The sequence below is a fragment of the Dasypus novemcinctus genome, chromosome 29 (genome assembly GCF_030445035.2).
Source record: "Dasypus novemcinctus isolate mDasNov1 chromosome 29, mDasNov1.1.hap2, whole genome shotgun sequence".
NCBI classification, from domain to species: Eukaryota; Metazoa; Chordata; class Mammalia; order Cingulata; family Dasypodidae; genus Dasypus; species Dasypus novemcinctus.
Genome location: NC_080701.1, coordinates 12,928,919 through 12,947,955, shown reverse-complemented (window position 1 = coordinate 12,947,955; position 19,037 = coordinate 12,928,919). Strand labels below are relative to the sequence as shown.

The following is a 19,037-nucleotide window of genomic DNA, read 5'->3' as shown; positions in this document are numbered from 1 at the left end:
GTCTGCAGCGCGGGATGCACTTAACAATTCTCACAAAAAGGAATCTGCCAGGCAATCGTGTGACAGCTGGAATAAGCACTTTATTTTTAAAAATGACAATAGAAAAGTACCTTTAAACAGTTTATAAAAGCATATTAGACCTTGTGGAAGTTGCTCTGATTTCCTTAGCAACAGAAGTCTCTCCAAGAGCCGAGTGGCCCTGCAGGCGTCGAGGTCCTTAAACACTGGAGCGAATGTCGCAGTTGTCCTCAAGCCGCTAAGCGTCCTTTCCCCCTTAGCTATGGTAAGAAAAGCCCCCCACCCCGGCCCTTGTTTTTTTTGATTGCTTTGTTTTTTCTCCATGATCTTTATTTAAAAGCCTTTTGACATCTTTATTTCAAATGGAAAATAATGAAACAAACATTAAAAGATGCAACCAACCAAAACTTATTAGAACATCGAAGTCTTCACACACGCGCGCAGGTCGATAAGAAAGATGGGTGATGTGTTGCCGCATCAGCAGTAGAAAACGCTTAGACAGGTCGATGCAGCTTCACACATGGCCCTTCTACAAGAGGGAGGCACGGCAGCTTATTTTAGAGGGAAACTTACAAAACAAGATTGCCTTTTTGGCTGCCTCTTGAAGTGGCTGCCTCCTGTCCTGAGCTGGTGGGGTAGGCAGGCTCCCAACGTGAAAACAAGAGTTTCGAGAAGGCTTTAAATGGCTCATTTTCATGGTGCTGCTAAGACTCATTAACGCTGGCTCAGCCCACACGATGTTTGCCGAACCCCCGCGGAGCCCTGAGCCGCCGCGGCAGCCACAGCGGAAGGCAACGCGGGGAGGGGGCTGGCCCGTGGAGCCAGGGCTTCTCCTTATCATGAAACGGACCCTGTACTTTGACTGGGGGGAGTGCCAGGGGAGAGGATGGCTTAAGGAATGTGAGTTAAGCAGCAAGTGAGTTACAAACACACAAGAACGTGCTATTATAAAAGAGAAAAATAAAACCACAAAAACCAGCACTTGGCACACAATTTGGCACAGTCCCATCTGGAGCTGCCAGGGCTTTCTAAGGGCACACCTCCTCCAGTGAGGAATTTCTAGCAACCCACGTTCTCTTTGCCCAGTCGTGAAAGTGCCGCTAAATTAGACATTTCTGTAGGCTTTTGATTGTCTTGCAGGGATATCCTCTTAGAACTGGGATTATAAAGCTAATTCCGCAGATAACACAGTTCTGTTTCTAATGTGCACCATGTTTTTAAATTTATCCTGGCGCAAGCCAGCAAAACAGATTTCGATACATTTACAACACAGTTCTGGAAATCTTGATAATATTTAAAAACATGCCTCAAACATGCAGCTTATTTTAAAGGGGAAAAAATAGGTATTTTTAATTACAAGCATTCAAAGATCAAGCATAAAATCTGTGATCCAACCCAGTGTAAGATCATCTTGTCATACTTAAAATGTTTGGTATTAAAATACTCAGTCTCTTGGTTTTGTTATTGACTTCTTTTATGTTTCGTTTGAAAATATCTCCAAACTGTACAGAAATGTATGTCAAACCATGCATTCACAAATAACACACTATTTCTTACAATTATACAGTGTAAAAGAGTAAAACATTTTTATTATATTTTTTTTCTTCGAGGAAAACAGATGTGTGATGGAGGCTGTGGCAAAGTCTTGAAGGGATCAAAACTGGGCAAGGTTTTTTTCAAGCCTGAAACAGAAAGACACCACATTAGGAGAGTGGACCCTAAAACCACGTGTGGCACTTCCTCCTCATTGCCATGGCTTTGTTTCGGAGATGCCTGAGATAGAATTCGTGACTTAGAAACACTGGAAAGTCCATTAGTGATTCCCTACAAAGATGTGTGTATACAGACATTTAAGGTACTTTTCGACCCTCCAAAAAAGACCCCTGGGGTAGGTTGAATTATTTTCCCAATAAACTCAGGTTTTAAGTCTGTGGCCCTGTGGGTGTGAGCCCACTGCCAACAGGATCTAGTATTTTTAGTGAAGTTATGGCCCACTAAAGCAGCGCCAGCCTTAATCCAGACTACTGGAGGTCTTGAGTGAGAACCCCAAAGTCAAAGAAGGGAGAAAGGAGAGGACAAAGCCACGTGACGGGAAAGCCAAGTAACCCACAAGATTGCTGGTAGCCAACCTCAGAACACTAGCCTTCAGGGATATCTTGATTTTGGATGTCTTCTAGTGTCAAAACCACAAGCCAGTAAATTCCCTTTAGGCTTACACATTCTGTGGTATTTGTCATAGCAACCTGGCTAACTAAGACAGCCGCTCCCAAGAATATCAGTGGTCTCATCTTATTAGGTACATGGGTAATTATTTTCCACTGAATAATCCCTTACTTTACAGAAACTTTCCAAGATCTCCTTCCCTGGAAGTTGCAAGGAAAGCTTATGTATTTGTTTTGCTTCATGGCAGAAAAAAAAGGGCCTTGAAGCAAACACTGAGGAAGTTCTGCTGCCACTGCAGAGCCCCACCCTGCGCCTAGGGGCTTCCTGAAACAACTCCCAGGTCAGCTGTGCCTGGACTTACAAATTTAGGTAATGTTGTATTATGAAACCTCTACTATTATTCTGACATTCATTTTACCTTTTCTCTCTACAATACTCAAGTCCCTTGTTTTCTTACCATGTGCAACCTGTCAGACTCACATCTGTTTGTTTTTACAGAAAAGGCACACGTAGCAATAAATCAACATATACTAGAGTTTTGCTTAGGGAAATACTATGGCCAGTGTATCTTTTCACATCCTGGATTTTGGGTGACCATACAAACTGGTATAAATAATAGGTCACAAGAAAGAAGACTCAATTTCATGGGAAAAGTACCTACAAATGTTATACCTATCTTATCTGCTGTGACAGTTTAAATTTTGTGAATCCCAGGAAAACTGTTCTTGAACTGACCCATTCCTGTGGGTGTGGGCCCTTTGATTGCATTACATGCAGTTAAGGGGCCTTTGATTAGGTCACTTGATCTGAATGTGTTAGGGCTTTTGATTGGACTGTGTCAGTGAGGTGTGACCCAGATTATATCTCACCCTTTTCCTGTGTCTTCTATAGACTGAGAATACACAGAAAGATGAGGCGATTCAGAGAAAGGAAGCTGTCATTTTGCTCCTACCATGTGAGAGAAAAGAGAAATTGGAGAGAAAGAGGACTCCAGGTTTGTGTACAGCTGCAGAAAGAGAAGTCTCTAGAGGCTCAAGGAGAGAAGCCTGGGGAGAGATGCCTGGTGGCCCACAGCCGAGCCCAAGGAGAAAGCAGAGACCAGCAGACCCGCCATCCTGCCCCGCTCACCCATAGGGCACTTTGGTGAGAAAGCCTTTCTGACGATGCCTTGATTTGGCATCGGCCTCAGAACTGTATGCTTTAACTCCAAGTAACTCCGCTTTATAAAAGCCGATGCAGGGAAGCGGATGTGGCTCAAGTGATAGGGCCTCTGCCTACCATATGGGAGGACCCGGGTTCGAGCCCTGGGGCCTCCTGGTGAAATAGAAGAAGAGAAAGCATGCCTGCGTGGCGAGCCAGCGCCCTTTGCAAGTGAGTCACGCAGCAAGATGACAACACATCAAAAGAGAGACAAGGGGAGAGTCAAGGCGAAGTGCAGCAGAGACCAGGAACTAAGGTGACGCAATTGACAGGGAACCTCTCTCCCCATCAGAGGTCCCCAGGATTGAATCCCGGTGAATCCTAAAGGAGAGAAACAAGAAGAGAAAACAACACAGACAGCAAACACAGCAGGGCAGGAGGAAGGGAAGGGGGGAAAATAAAACATAAAAAAAAAAAAGCCAATTCATTTCTGGAACTTTTGCATTGGCAGCCTTTGGCAAACTGAGATATCTTCCTCTTCAGATCGTGGCAAAGATGAGATGAGTCGTATCACGCCCATTTTAAGTATGCTTATTAGAGAGAGAGGTCAACTTAAAGGGCCCTTTGATTTGGAGATGGTCTCAGCTTTAGCTCCGAGGGGGTGACACACAGACACGGAGCCTCAAACCTAAGTTAGCGGCCCCCCGTTCCCCACGCCGCTCCGTCTCCCTTTACTTTCTCGGCCGAATTCTCTGAAACAGGAGGATGTGTCGGCCACGAGCGAATGCTTCATGTGCCCGTGCCCATCACCGTGAGCGCCGGCAGCAAGCGGGCAGCAGGCTCTCACGCCAGCTCCGCGGGGGGCCCCAGGCGGGGGACGCTAGGGGACAGGGCCTGACGGAGAATGTCCGGGGCTCGCGCTGGGTGCGCAGGGCCAGCGGCAGGAACCCCCTCTTCTGCTACACCCCTGATTGCTCCTCGGAAGAGGGTGGGGCTCAGGGGTGCCACGATGCAGGTGCGCCCGGAGCCCCTGGGCGTCTTTTCGTGGGCTGGGGTCAGGGCTGCGGGGGGCTCTGGGGGCCGGGCACGACCTTTGGGGCTGTAGTAGCCGATGCTCCCCGTTGACCAGTGACCTTGTCCTGGCATCTGTCACTTCTCCGCTCGGGCTGGTCTGCCCCTCCCTGCCCAAGGAGTCTCCAGGACACCGGTCTTCAAAGAGAACTGGGCGGTGGAAGGAGGAGCCGTGCCCTGCCCGCTCCCCGGTCACTGCACGGTGGAGGGAGGCGGACACGAGGCGACATTCTTGGCCGGAAATGACAAGTTCCATGGCATGCCACGCCTGACCGAACGCCAGCAGCTCAGGCTGCGGGTGTCAACCCAGAGGCCTTTCGGAGGACAAGCGGTCACTCTCGGCTGCCCCTGCATTGGAACAGCTCAAGGGGGCAGCGCCCGCGGCCCCAGGACCCTGAGTGTCCCCTCGGGAGGCAGCCGACACGGATGGGACAGGCCGCTCTCGGGGTCTGGAGAAAGAAGGGCGGAGGGGACAGGCACAGGCGCCTGCCACGGGGCCTGCCCGTCGTGGCCCCTGCCCGCTCCCTGGCCCTGCCGGCCACTCCCGCCCCCGAGCCCCTGGCCTCCTCCTGGCCATGTCTGGGGAGGTCAGCGCGTCCCTCGGCCCACTCATCGCTTTGCCTTCCGACAGCTCCAGCCGCTGAGCCCCTCGGCTTGCCCTTCCTGGTCCCCCACGGCCAGCGCTGGGGCCCGTCTGTCTCTCCCTCTGACCTGGCCCGTCCCCCGGTTCACAGAGCCCCCATGGGGTCAGCCTCCAGGGCCTGGCGCTTCCGCGGGGTGCTCGCTCTCGCTTCCTCCCTTCTGCTCTAGCCCCCGGGCAGCCCCCGCGGAGCCCCGCTTTCTCAGCCTGGCCCGCTCTCCTCTCAGGGCGCCCCCTGTCCAGGCCACTTCCCTGGCTTCCAGCCAGGATCGCTCGTCTTCCTTTCCAAGAGCAGCTTCTCCCCCCTCCAGCCCGGACGCGGCCGCTTGCCCAGAGCGAAGACGCAGTCGCCTCAGTGGGACACGTGGCATCCAGGGCAAGTGAAGCCGGAAGCGCTGGGCCCTGGGAGGGGGTCCCAGGACGGTGCCCAGGGCCCAGCAGGGCACTGCACCAGCCGTGGCAGCCCAGGCCTACTTCCCGAGGCTGCTCCTTTCTTCCTGGACCCCCGGGCAGGGGACATTGGCCTGCTTAGCTTTGGCTGATTAGAAAGGCTGGTCTCTCGAAGTGACATAGGACACGAAAGGGAGGGGGGCAGGAGAAGAGGGAGGCCGCGGTCCCCCGAGCGTCACCGTACTGTGCCACGTACGTGCGATTCTCACAGGGGGGAGGAGCGCGGCCACACGGCCCCAGATGTTCCCAGAAGGCACAGAAGGTCAGACTGTGGCTATTTCAGGCCCTATAAACAAGGAAGGGGCTTAGCTAGAAATGCAGTTCAAACCTCGGAATGCATTAACAAGGACATTTTTAACAGAATCCAAGGACATCCGGGAACACGGCGCCCGTGGGGGGAGCGGGGTGGGCTGGGGAGGGCTGGGCTCTGCTTAGGGAGCAGATTCAAGTCCTGCGGAGCCTTTCCTGAAAGGGTCACCCGCTGCGTGCCCGCGCCGGCGTGAGCAAGGCTGGAAAGCACACGTGCCCTCGTCTCAGGTGGGTCACAACTCGGCGTGGACACCAGGGAGGGTGTCCCCGATGAGCTCTTTCTCCCGGCAATAAGGAAGAAACCTCTTTACTTCTCTAGGTCCCCCTGGTCCAGGTACATACACTTGACCTAATCATCCATATTTTCTTCCTGAAGACTTTATCCCTCTACTGTTTATTCATTTTAATCAAAAGTCCCCTAAAGAATATTCTCCCTTCTTTCACTTCCAAATAAACACAACATCGTATGACAAAGATTTTGAATGGAGGGTGTTTTAGTTTTCCTTTAATACCTGTCAGCTCATGTTTTAAAATGTAAGAAAAACCTGCTCTAACACTAAAAGGGTCCTCAGCAGAGTCTGGGGCAGCTGCCCTCCGGAGTCGCTGGGGCCTCCCCTGGCAGCCCCTGCACCAGCCCTCTCCACGCAGGTTCCAGCTCCCCGGCCGGGGGCAGCCTCCCCCTCCCGGCCCCCTAGTGGGTATTTGGGAGGGGAAGGGGCTGCCTCGTGACCCTGGAGGCCTGAGGCAGGCCACGAGCCAGCTGGTCAGTGCCCTCAGGCCCCCACGCCCCTCCCCGCCGGGCCCCTGCAGGCCTGCGCCCTGTGCCCACCCTGCCCCAGTCGAGCCCCCCTCCGCCTTTGGTGACCCCTTCCCGAGGCCCTGCTTTGCTGGGCCGTGCCTCAGCCTGCCTGTGCCCCGGGCTGCTGGGTTTCGGGTGATGCGCTGCGCTTTTAAAGCCATCAAGTCGACCAGCGCCTCCCCACCTCCGGTGGCACCAGCACAGTGGGGCCCCTGGGCGTGCGGTGCGGGCAAGCTGGGCATGAAGTTGCCTAAGTCCCCACAACGCGCCCACGACCCCTGTGGCCAGAACTGCTGGGCCCCGCGGCAGCCGTCCTGCCTCCGTTCAGACTCACCTGTTCTTTTTTTTAAAAAGATTTATTTATTTCTCTCCCCTCCACCCCGTTGTCTGTTCTCTGTGTCCGTTTGCTGTGTGTTCTTCTGTGTCCGCTTGTATTATTTGGATGCACTGGGAATCTGTGTTTCTTTTTGTTGCGTCATCTTGCTGCATCAGGTCTCCGTGTGTGCGGCACCATTCCTGGGCAGGCTGCACTTCCTTTTGCGCTGGGCAGCTTTCCTTACGGGCGCACTCCTTGCGCGTGGGGCTCCCCTACGCGGGGACACCTCTGCGTGGCAGGGCACTCCTTGCGCGCATCAGCACTGCCCGTGGGCCAGCTCCACACGGGTCAAGGAGGCCCAGGGTTTGAACCCTGGACCTCCCATGTGGTAGGTGGACGCTCTATCCATTGAGCCAAGTCCGCTTCCCTCACCTGTTCTTTACAGGCCCCTCTGAGGCTGAAACTCACCACCTTTCTTGGGGCATCGACTGCCGTGCGCCTGCCCCGGCGACCCCCAGCTCTAGGCCGAGCTCTTCAAAGTCACCTGAAGCCGCTGCAGCAGGCCCGGCGGGCACGCTGTTTTGGGGACTGAGCCGTCAGCCCTTCCTGGTGGCAGCTGCCAGCCTGGGGATGACAGCGACTCCCCAAACGGTCACCTACTAGAAAAGTCCCGCGGGCTAGAGGAGTTCAGGGAGAAGCTAAAAAATGCAGCCACGTCCAGGGGCGATGGCCCTGCTTCTGAACGGGCTCAGACGGGTGTCCCTGAGCCATCAAAAAAAGGGGCTGCGCTGAGTTCGGTGTAAGTGGATTAATACAACGGGGCAGATTATTTACACACTGCTTCGGGAAAAGATTTCCAGCGCGGTGGTGAAGGTTCAGAGAAGCTTAGGGGCTGGGGAAGAAGCTCACTGAATCTGTGGAATTCCCTGCAGTGGAGGGTCTCGTTCACAAAGCTCCCGGATCATGGGACTGAGCGGTGCCAGCCTTGCCCGCCGGGAGGCTGCGGTGTAGACAGAGCCGGCGGGGCTGGCACTCAGGGGGCTCCCGACCGCGGCGCTGGGCGGCCCTCCCCGGGCAGGCCGTGGCGGGCAAGGCGGGGACCCGGCCGCTGGCCCGAGGGTGCCACGCCACCCAGGGCACGCCACAGAAGCACCTGCCTGGGCTTCTGGGACACTCCGCCCTGGTCTACACCGCCAGCCCCGGCGGGCCGCGCTGCGCCTCCGGCGGCGTGTGGGACTCACCAGTGTGCTCCAGTTTTGCAGAACAGCTCGAGGGCGGCAGCCAGCACTGCAGCCTAAGACCCACAAGACAGAGCGCAGCCACCATCACACACCTGGGACCTGCGGAGAGAGGCGCGTCAGCCCGGCCGCCCCGCCGCGCCGGGGCCTGCGTCTCCTGGGGGCTCCTGGGGGCGGAGAGGGGGGCCTCCGCGGCCGAGGACGAACTGCCCCCCAGGAGGGACGTCGCGTCAAGGACACGGAAAGTCCTCAAGGGGTCAGGAAACCAACTTAGGACCTGAGGAAGGAGAGAGAAGGAGGCGCAGAGACAAGGGCCAGGGGCTTGTGGCCTGCGGAGCTGAGGCGCGGGGACAACGGGAGGGGACCAGCCTGAGTGTCCCTCCAGGCGGGCCCAGGGCCCGAGGCCTGACCTGAGGGGTGGAGTGAGGCCTGGCCGCGCACCCTACGGAGAGAGGCCAGGCCGGCCGCGCACCCCAGGGATGGAGGGAGGCCAGGCCCGGCGTGGAAGCAGGCCACGGGCCGGCCGCCGAGGGCCTCTGCGCGCCTTCCTCGAGCGTCGGGAAAGGCACAGGTCGCCGGGAATCCCACCACCTGCAGGAGCTGCCTCGGACCACAGGGAGAACCTCGGACAGCCGAGGGCACGGAGCAGCTCTCCAGGAAGCCCTGGGCTCCCGCGGGCACCGCGAGCCCCTGCGGAGCCACGGGGAGGGCCCAGCAGTGACCGGCCCCTGGTCTCCCCAGGCCCGGGCAGCGGGTGCCATTGGGCCAGGGGCTCCCCTGGAATTCCCGGGGTGCGCAGGCGGGCCACCTCCGCGGGGGCGCCAGCGGCCCGGGCCCTGCTGCTATGCCTTGATGCGTCCGCCTGGGCACGCGGCTCCTTCCCGCAGGCGGAGGCTGCCTCTGGCCCGCGGGCGCTTCTGGACTCGAGCGCAGGACGAGGGCTGTGCTGGGCCCCCCGGTGGGCACGGGACGTGGCCTGTGGGAAGAGCCCCAGGCCCCACCAGGCCTCAGCACACAGACCAGCCCTGAAGCACAGAAGTGCTGGTGACGACCGCCTGCCTGGGACAGCTCTCCCCTCAGTTGAGAACAGAAAATCCAACCCAACGGCGGTCCCCAGAAGCCCACTATGTAGACATGAGAAGATGTGCCGCCGCGGTTCTTAATTCCGTAGTGAAAGCGGGGTTATGTGAGGACAGGAAAAACAAGCGTCATCTCTGCAATGCTGCTTATCAGTTCTGGGCTCCATCCTCGCTGCTGGTGGCCCAGCGAGGGGGCGTCCACAGCAGGAGGCCATCCGGTCTCAGGGCTGCATCTGCGGCCACTTAAACACTCCACACCCAGGAGCACGTTCCCTGTGGGTTCCAGGCTGGACCTCATCGTAGGACGTGGAACGCCTGGACTAACAGTATGGGGACCCCAGCTCTCATCAGGTGCCCCAGGAGGAAGGGTCCACCGGCTGCTCGTGGGGCAACTGCCATCCCAAAGTAGAGCCCCCCTTGGTGGCATGTGCCCGCCGAGTGCACGAGCCAGAGCCTGCTCTACGACAGTCTCCCAAAGAGCAGCCGACCCAGCGGGAATCCCGAAGCTGCTGTGTCCAGCCGGCTGGGGGCACGCAGGCCCCAAGTTCTATTTCAACTGAGGATCCACAGGGCGAGGAGGTGGCTGGACCGCCCCGGGGTTGCCCTTGGAGTCATGGGGCCTCTGAGACCCCCCGCGCTGGCCTTGCCGCGTGGCCTCCCTCACTGAGCTGCTTCCGGGGACAGTCGGGCAGCTCGGCTGGGGCACCCGCTCGGGGCTGAAAGGGCAACAGCCAAGCTCAGGAAACTGGGAAGGGGCGAGGCGGGAGGGCTCGGCTGGCACGGGGTTCTCCTCACGGCCGTGGGCAGGAGGTGAGCTTGGGGGTGCCGGCGTCTTCGTGTGTCAGGGAACGCAGGCGCAGGGCAGGGGCAGGGCCCCCACGGCGCCATCCCCCCACTCGTGGGCACCGCCACCGACCACAGGCCCGGGGACTCGGGCATCCTTGGGGCCTCGCCCACATCAGCCTGCCGCACCCCGGGCCCTTTTTTTAAATTTAAGATTTATTTTTTATTTATTTCTCTCCCCTTCCCCCCCGAGTTGTCTGCTCTCTGTGTCCATTCGCTGTGTGTTCTTCTGTGTCTGCTTGTATTCTTGTCAGTGGCATTGGAAATCTGTGTTTCTTTTCGTTGCGTCATCTTGTTGTGTCAGCTCTCCGTGTGTGCAGTGCCATTCCTGGGCAGGCTGCACTTTCTTCCGCGCTGGGCGGCTCTCCTTATGGGGTGCACTCCTTGTGCGTGGGGCTCCCCTACGTGGGGACACCCCTGCGTGGCATGGCACTCCTTGCACACATCAGCGCTGCGCATGGGCCAGCTCCACACGGGTCAAGGAGGCCCGGGGTTTGAACCGCGGATCTCCCATGTGGTAGGCGGATGCCCTATCTGTTGAGCCACATTCGCTTCCCTGCACTCACTGTCCCCACGAGCTCGTCACAGCGCTCCGCCCAGCTCTCATCCCCGTTCCCCTAAGGAGGTCAGGCTATTTGCTGTCCTGAACGAGGCTCGACCCAAGGGCCCGGGAACGAGGCCCTCGTGGCCGCTGCGGCTTCAGGAGGGAGGCGGGCTGCCCCTCAGGCCCAGTGCAGCGGCCGCTCGCCCTGCTCCTTCCTCCCCGCGTCTCTGAGGCTGGGAGGCCAGCGAGGGCCCTTTTGCTCAGGACACGGTTTGCCCACAGGACACGGGACGTTTCTTTCATCCGAGGGCGCAGATCTTCTGGTCTCCAGAGGGGAGCAACTGCGGGCTTTGAGGGGGCTGCTGCCCCCAGAGGACGTGAGGGGGCCGACGGAAAAGGAGCCGGGCCCTTTCTGACCGGAAGCTGCTCAACTGCTCAGCCACGGCTGCGCGCTTCTGCCCACACCAGCGCTTCAGAGGAAAAAGCGAAACCCTGCCTCGGGCCCTCCACCCCCGCCTTGCCACCTCCGCTGCCACCAAAATCTGCTCGTCGCACTCAACCTCCCCACAGCAGGTGACACCTGCCACAGCAACCCAGAGCTCCTCTCCCCGGATTCCGTGGCTCACCTGCTACATCCACGCAGGCTCCGCACTCCGCATCCACCCAGGGGGCCTCAGGGCTTGGGACCCAGTGGCCTCTCTCCCCACTGCTCCTCGGAAATTTTCATCAACGCCTCACCTGTCGGCTTCTGCTGAATTCCAGGTGTGCACGTCGAGCCGTGGACTCTTCCCTGAACTTCAGAAATTCCCGTTACTGCATCCTTAGACACCCCCCAACCTCTGATAATTAAGACACAAACCCACGGACATGGAAAAGGTGCCCAAAGTGGGGCCGGCGTGCGGTGCGCCTTCTGGAGCTGGGCCAGCCTCGCCCCGGTAACGGAGAGGGGCTCCCCAATGACGGAACCACGAAGGCTCTTCTGAAGGAAGATAAGTGACTTCGGCTTAAAGTCTTCCCGAAAGAACCAATTTTTAGATTTTTCAAAACAGTGAAATAATTTAAAAGAACATTCTAGTTGTCTACAATGGACTGTATTTTTCTAAGAAAGGTGACAGTGTAATTGCATCCACTGACATCACTATTCCATTTAAGAAGGGTTCTTGAAAACACACACTCAAGTGTTGTAAGGAAGAAAATTCCAGAATAAGGGACAAATACAAGTGGCTTTCCGGGAAGACTCTACTGCATTGTCCTGAGCGCACTTAGACCTCTGAGGGTCACAGCTCTGTATACATGGGAGGCCCTGGTGTAGACAAACTCCTGCAGAAGTGATTAGGGCACTTTTCTCCCCAGAGGGCTTTACGGAAAAGTCTCTTAAGCTATTCTGTGAGAAAGGGACCACTGGCCTGAAACAAGCTTGGGAAATAATGCATAGTGTATCTTCCTCCTCTGAGAGATCATGATGCCTGAATTATATTAAAGAGTTGGAGACTCTTTTGCTAAAGCAATCTGTGAAACTCTGGCCTTGGGAGCGTTGGTCTGCCCTGCGTACGATTATCCCCGAGGACGGGCGTTCTTTGGGCCATGCTTAGACACACGGAGAGACGAAGGCTGGGTACAATTCCCGTCGATGGAAGGTGAGGTTCTCCTTCCAGCTGCTGCTCGTCATCCGGCCGGCAGGGCCCCGGCTCGACCGCCGGCCACCACGATACCCTTACTGAGCTTCCTGACGCTCTGGCACACATTGCGAATCCTGCTCGGCGAGGCCCTTCCTTCGAGAACAAGGCAGCTCTCCTTCTCCCTAGAACAGGAGCTCGACGGGAGGTGCCGAGGGCCACCCGCAGTGGGAGTTCAGCAAACGGAGCCCCCGTCAGCCTGACCCACCCAAGGGACTTGAAGTCCACAGGGCGAGCTGCCTGTGCAGAGCAAATCCCAGGACGCGTGGACAATCCTGCTCAAGGCTCGGCGTCCTCGTCGCTAAGAGGCGCTGCTGGGCGAGGCTGGCACCAGCTTCCCCGTGTCTCCGACCTTCTCCCCTTGAACAGCCTGAAACATTTCTCCACGTGCAGGGGGCCTGAGTCCACAGAGGCCAGTGTCCTCTGGCCTCTCCTAGAGTCCTGGCGGCCTCCAAGGACCAACCAGCCCACGGGGCTTGGCATAAATGGTTAAAAGAGAACATCCGTTTCATTCGCAAGCGATTTTAGCTTAGAAGAGTGGCAACCCAAGGAGAGGGCCGCGCCCCCGGGCGAGCTGTGGGCACTCGGGGGGCAGCCTGCCCCGGCCTCGGCCACGCTCCCCCCAGCCCCTGGCGGGGCTCACTTTTCTTCCTGTTTTGTGAGGGAATGATGGAAAGAGGGGGTTGCCTGTGGACATGTAACTTTTGAAAGACTTTAAGTTCAGACCCCCCAATTTCACATCCCAAATCAGAGTGCAGAGTAACAGTGCCTTGTACCTAACAGAGATTCTGTCGAAATTCTGCATTTCTAAGGGAAAAAACCATCCGGTAGTTAAGTGAGGTTAGACAAATGGCACAACCGTGCCAAATTTAGGATATTGTTCTCCTCAAGATAAAAATCTTAGGGAAATCCTATTGGAAATGGCACGATGTCTGCCGTCAGTACAAAAATGAGTATTTTGTAGAGATGAGAGCTTTGGATATGTGTGCAGGGCAGAGTGAAGGCTGATAAATCCCTCATTCTCATAATAAGGTGCTCCACGAACGAGTAGGTGAGTTATGCCTGCAACTCGGGGAAGGAGGTTGTTTATCGCAGGCAGCAGGTGAATTTATACCTGTTCTACAGAAACTAGCACTAACTCCACCGAGGCAGTGGGAAGCCGGAATCCTAACTTAGACTCAGACAGAACAGCACCCACCCCTGGACCCTGCCTTCGTCCTAGGTGAAAATCTCCCCTTGGCAGAGACGCCCTGGGCAGGTGAGGGGGGGTCCCTCAAGTGAGTTCAGTGATCAAAGGAAGGGCGGCAGGGGAGGCTGCCGGGAGCAGGACGGAGCCGCCGTCCGCCCAGCACCCACTGTGCGCCAGGCGCGTGCCGAGCGCTGGACGCCAGCCAGTACTTACACAGCATTCAGCAGAACTGACGGGACTTCCAGCCCTGAGAAGTAGCCTCGGAGGGAGGGAGCCAGCGCATCTGGAAAGACATGAGGGAGACGAGGTGAGCCGGGGCCCCCCGCGCCCGCCCTCCTCAGACGCCCCGCGTGGCTGGCCTTCCTCTTTGCAGACAGCGCCCGACGCTGGCCTCCGGGTTCTCCTGCCACCCCTCGGGCACACCTTGATGATCACACGGGGCAGGCTCGCGGGAGAGCACCCACCTCACGCAGCCGCGGAGGCGCCACCAGTTGCCTCGCTCCCACCCTCCTTGACAAAGGGCAAGGGCCACGCTAGGCCTAAACCTGGCCCCGGGACCCTCTTTCACCCACACTCAGAAATGCCTGGGCTGGGGGCAGTGGCCGATGGTTTCCTGAGCATCTGTGGAAACGGTTCCTGCTTGAGGGTTTCTGGCTAAAGAGCGAAGAGGTGGCAGTCCACGGGCCCTCGTGCCAGCGGCCGGGCTGGATGTCCCCTGAGGTTTGCTTTCCAGCCCTCTAGGGAAGGGGCTCGGGTGCCCCAGCCCTGCACGCAGGGCTGAGGAGGGGCCCGCCGCCTTTGGCAAGGGGCCTCCCCGGGTAGGCCTGGCAGCCCCTTCTAGGTTTCCAGAGTGGAAGTCCAGCCCCAACGCCAGCCGAGTGGGTGACGCCGCATCTGCTAGGCCCACTGGGCCCGGCCCTGTGCCGAGGGAGAAGTGGAAGACAGCGACACAAAACCAGGCCAGCGTGAGGCGGGCGGCTCTCCCCGCTGTCCCCCTGCTCAGCGTCCGTCCTGCCCCTGAGCCTGTCGGCCTCGCTCCTTGCACACAGAGGAGGCGCCGCCTCCCCATCGGCTCACCTGGGGGCACGGTCCCTGGACCGTGGGCATGGGCGGCGGGGAAGGGGCAGCAAACGGACAAACGGGGAGCGGAGGCCGGGCCTCCGCGGAAGGCTGAGCGGCCCCCGGAGTGGAGCCCGCGCTTCCCCCCGGCCCTGGCCTGACTTGGGTCCCCCGAGCAGGCTTCAGACCCGACCGTGCGGCTGGCCGGTGACCTGGAGCGCGTTCTACCCCGACAAACCCACTTCCCTGGGTGAACAAAACAGGTCTTGCAGGGGAGCCTTTTCATTTTCTTTCCCGAAGGGCATCTTGGCCGGATGTCCAGGGCGTACAACGAGGAGGTGGGAGCACTTCTGGTGGGAATGGAGGCGCTCCGTGGGCACGCGGCAAACCTCTGGCCTCGTCTAAGCGGCAGTTTGACAGGTGGGATGACGCCCCCGAGGCCCCAGGCTCGGGCTCCCCCAGCAACCCCGACTCCGCTCTAAAAGTGGGGATGTCTAGACACGGGGCGCACGGCCTCGTGCCCCGTCCCACACACAGACGACCTCCCAGGCCCCTCTGTCCCACGTGCCTCAGGCTCCTTCCTCCAAGGCCAGCTGGGGTATGCTCTCCGCTGGCCCCACCTGCCTCGCTCACCTGGGAAGGGGGAGCGTCCACTCCCATCAGGGACGCCTCCCAGCCCCGCAGGCTCCTGCGCTCTAGAGACCCTCTGAGGCCAGAAAAGGAGCTGCTGGGAGCCAGCTCAGCAGCCCAGTGAGGCCCCGGATGAAGAGGCAGGCCCGGGGCCCTGGGGGCGCCGGCAGGTACCGAGGAGGCAGGGCCAGGGGGCGTTTGCAGCACTCACACCAACCAAGGACAGGACGGGCGGCAGGTGTGCGGAACAGGGGAGAGAAATAAAGGGGGAGGGTATGGGGAGGGGGGAGCGGAAGGAGAGGGGAAGTGGAAAGCACAGGAGAGAAGGGGGACAAAGGGACACCTGTACCTACCTACCTTGCAGGCCCTGCGCAGAGACCCGCTGCTCGCGGAGCAGGGAGCAGGCGCAGGGAGCAGGGTCGAGCTCCCTCGCGGGCAGGTGGGGAGGGAGCGCAGAGGGCGCTGGGCCCCGGGTGGGCGGGGGGCCGGGCACCTGGACACGCAGCAGGACAGGGCTAGGGCTGTGCGCAACGGGGCAGTGTGGTGCAGGAGCGGTGACAGGTGCCCGAGGGAGGGGCTGGGGCGCCAACCCCCAGAGGCCCAGGCAGGAAGGTGCTCCAGGGAGGACGGAGGCTAAGGGGGTGGGAGGTGACTGGGGGGGGGCTGGCCGGGGCGGGGGACTGGCCAGGGCAGGGGGCTGGTGAGGTGACTGGAGGGGCCGGGGAGGGGACACAGGACGGTGCTCCAGGGAGAATCGAGGGGGCTGGCTGGGGCGGTGGGGAGGTGACTGGGGGGGGGGGCCTGCACCTGACAAGCGCGCGGCCTCCTCCCCCACGCGCAGGCCCTCGTGTTCCCTCAACCTGGCGGGGCTGGGGGTCCAGGGCGGGAGCCTCAGGGCCTGGCGGGGCACCCCGAGCACTGCAGGGGCGCGAAGCCGACTCTGGGCTGTGGGTCCATGATGAGCTGTGCTCGGCGGAGCCAAGGTCAGGGAGGCCAACAGCCGGGGAGGCCGGGAGGGGGAGGCTGGCAGCGGGGAGGCCGGCAGGGAGGCCGGCGGGGAGGAGGCGGCAGGGGAGGCCCCCAGGCGGCAGCGGGCTGGCTCTCCGAGGAAGTGCGGGCAGGTGCAGGGGGCCGGGGGTCTTCTCGCGCATCCCCGAAGCCCCGGGGGCCGCCTCCGCTCCCGCCCCAGCGCCCGGGCCTCTCCTCTGCGCCCTGGACCGCGGGCCCAGCCTCCGGGGAGGCTCCCGGGCGGAACGGGGCGGCCGGGCTGCTCGGCGCTGACCGCTGCGGGCCTCCTGCCCGGCGCCCGCTCTGCTCGGCCTTTGCCGGGCCACCCCGGGCACTCGAGCCCGCGCCCTGGACCTGCCGTAAACCCCGGGGACCCTCGGGGCCACGCCGGCGGGGCCCTGCGCACCTTGCGCGCCCTGCGGACAGCGGCCCCCACGGCAGGCGACGGTCCTCGACGTCCCCTCGCGCTCTCGGCAGAGACACCCACACACACGCATGCACACACACGCACACACACATACACACACGCACCCTCGCAGCCCTGCACGCAATTCCAGGGGCTCCTTTAGTCCCTGCTCAGAATTTCCCACAGAAGCAGCTAAGCGACCAGGGGGTCACGGAGCCTGACGTGTTGGGGGGGCAAGCAGCTCAGAGCCCCGGGGGTCTAATGATGACAAGGACCCGGCGGTGGCAGCTCACCACCTGGGGCCGCGGTGTGGGCAGTGCCAGGCCAGCACCGCCTCGGGAATGTTCTCTCAACACGCCCCTGTGCGGGGACCCTGTCGTCTCTAAAGCCTAAAGCCTCCAACGCCTGAGTGTGACGCCAGCACTGCCCAATGACAGCGTGCACAGGGGCGGGCACTGGGGGCACCGGCAAAAGTAAAAGAGGGTTCTAGAGAAAATGGTAAGTGCCCACGAAGGGGTCTCCGTCCCCTTCCCGTACAGACAAGGACACCAAGGCCAGGAGGATGAGAGTACACGCGGAATTCCCGGCCCAGGGAAGCCGGCCGCGGTTAGGCAGAGCTGGTATCTCGAGGGGCACCGCACAGGCTCCTGAAGGACTTCTCTGCAGGGCGCCAGCCCCTCCCGGAGGATTCGCTCCCAGGATCACACTGGACTGGGGAAGTGGGCCCGGGGCGGGGGCGGTGCTCAGCAGGTGCCACGAGGAAAGAAGACCCTTAGGCTCAGCTGCTTCTTCTCCATCAAGTTAAGGTTCTCACACTGCGCTCCTTGGGCCACCAGCCTCGGCCTCCCCTGGGAACTGGTTAGCAACACAGGGACCCCGGGCCAGGAGCCACCACTCAGGGTCCAAATCCCCCAGGGGAGGCGCAGGCCGGAGGGTGGCACCCGTGGGTCCAGCGCTTAACCAGACGGCCAAGAGCTGGGGGTCGGCCAGCTGCTGCCCTCGTCTGTGTCCCCTCTTACAGGGGCAGCTAAGATTTCTTTCTTCTGCAGATGATGGAGACCCCAGTCCTGTATCCAGAACCAAGCTATCCCTCTTTGAGCAAATAGTCAAAGGTGGCGAGGGTTTCCTGTGAGCGGCAGGCGCGAGCTTGAAACATTAACCTGGGTTTGAAGCGAGCCCAGACGCCCTCGGGACCTCCCCAAGGCCGAGCTGCCTGCACAGAGCCACCCACGGGACGTCATTTCATCACCCCTGCCCATCCCTGCAGGTCCCCACTCGGGCGGCACCAAATGTCAGGCCCGACAGCAAGTCGAGTCGGCGGCCGCTGCCTCAGAGGCTGCCGAGCCCGAAGTGGACCCTGGGCCCAGGGGAGAGACCCCAGCTCACCCGACAGCCTGAGCGAGGATTTCCAATACCAAAAAAAAAAGGAAATTATCCTTTTTATAGGACTAAGTACAGGGTTCTTAGAATCGGTAACCCAGTCGCCACAACCAACACTTTTCAGGAACTTTCTGCGGCATGAAACGAGGCCCCCGGGGTGTAACGTTGTAAAGGAACACCCACCCCGTCTGCTCTCCTCCCTCAAAACCCTGGCAGCCCAGACCTTTTAGAACGAAGCCAGCCGGTCCTCTCCCCGGCAGACACAAAGGGCACAGAAGTGCCAGGGCGATTAAGCAAGTGGCTATTATCTGGGCAAAACGCCAGGATTCATTCGCGTGGGTCCCAGGATTTAAGTCTGACCACTGGCGCAGCGGTGAGCCAGCAGGTCCTGGCTGGAGAAGGCCGTGCCCGGCCTGCCAGACCTGCCTTTCCAAACGGGGGGCGTTTGCGGCCCGAACCCCCGCAGGGCCGAGGTGGACACCCCGAGAACCGTGCTAGGCCGTGAGGCCCGGCTGGGCTCCTGGACACCAGCCTTCGGGGGTCACTTCCTCTCCGGGGCTTTTCTTTCCCGCCTGCCCTAAGCACAAGCCGGGCCCTCGGCTCCAAGCAGGCGTGTGAAACGTGCTCGGACGTCCCCGCCGGCCCCTGAGACGCCACGCGGGGCGAGGGCCCCCAAGCGTGAAATGCCCCGTGTCAGGTGAAGGCCATGGCGCTCCCCGGCCACCCCCAGTTAATCCTGTGGGCCGGTGAATTTTTAACTACGTTTGCTATCAAGGCCCATCAGGGGTCCCCCAGCGCGGAGCTCAGTGAAGCGGGAAGCACTTCGCGGCGTCCGCCCTCCCGTCCCGCCCGGGGTTGTGGCCTTCTCCGCCGGCGGCTCGAATGCTGGACGATCCCGTTTGGAGCTGATTGTCCTTTTCTCCCTGTCACGATCGGTTTTCTTCAAAAGCCCCCCGTCTCCTCGTAAAAGACTCGGTTTCAGGACGCCCATTTCTTTGCAGCCTTGGTGCTGTGCAAGCGCAGCTGGACTCCCCTGGTTCAGATGGGCTCCGGCTGCCCGTGCCGACGGGAGGAGGCCA

At 59.9% G+C, this 19,037-nt stretch overlaps 1 protein-coding gene across 5 annotated transcripts in view; it reads right to left on the bottom strand.

Moving 5' to 3' along the window:
* Window positions 1-60: 60 nt before the first annotated feature.
* RBPMS (RNA binding protein, mRNA processing factor) overlaps window positions 61-19,037 on the bottom strand; it is a 164,170-nt gene continuing 145,193 nt past the window's right edge. For 3 of the 5 annotated variants that reach the window (XM_071212631.1, XM_071212633.1, XM_004475157.5), the window contains 3 exons: window positions 13,689-13,758; window positions 8,148-8,246; window positions 61-1,700 (listed from right to left, as the gene is read on the bottom strand). In XM_071212631.1, the coding sequence (XP_071068732.1) occupies window positions 13,696-13,758 (63 nt within the window). In that variant the 3' untranslated portion in view covers window positions 61-1,700; window positions 8,148-8,246; window positions 13,689-13,695. The remainder of the gene's footprint in view (window positions 1,701-8,147; window positions 8,247-13,688; window positions 13,759-19,037) is intronic. The other 2 variants (XM_071212632.1, XM_071212634.1) reach the window with 1 other exon arrangement.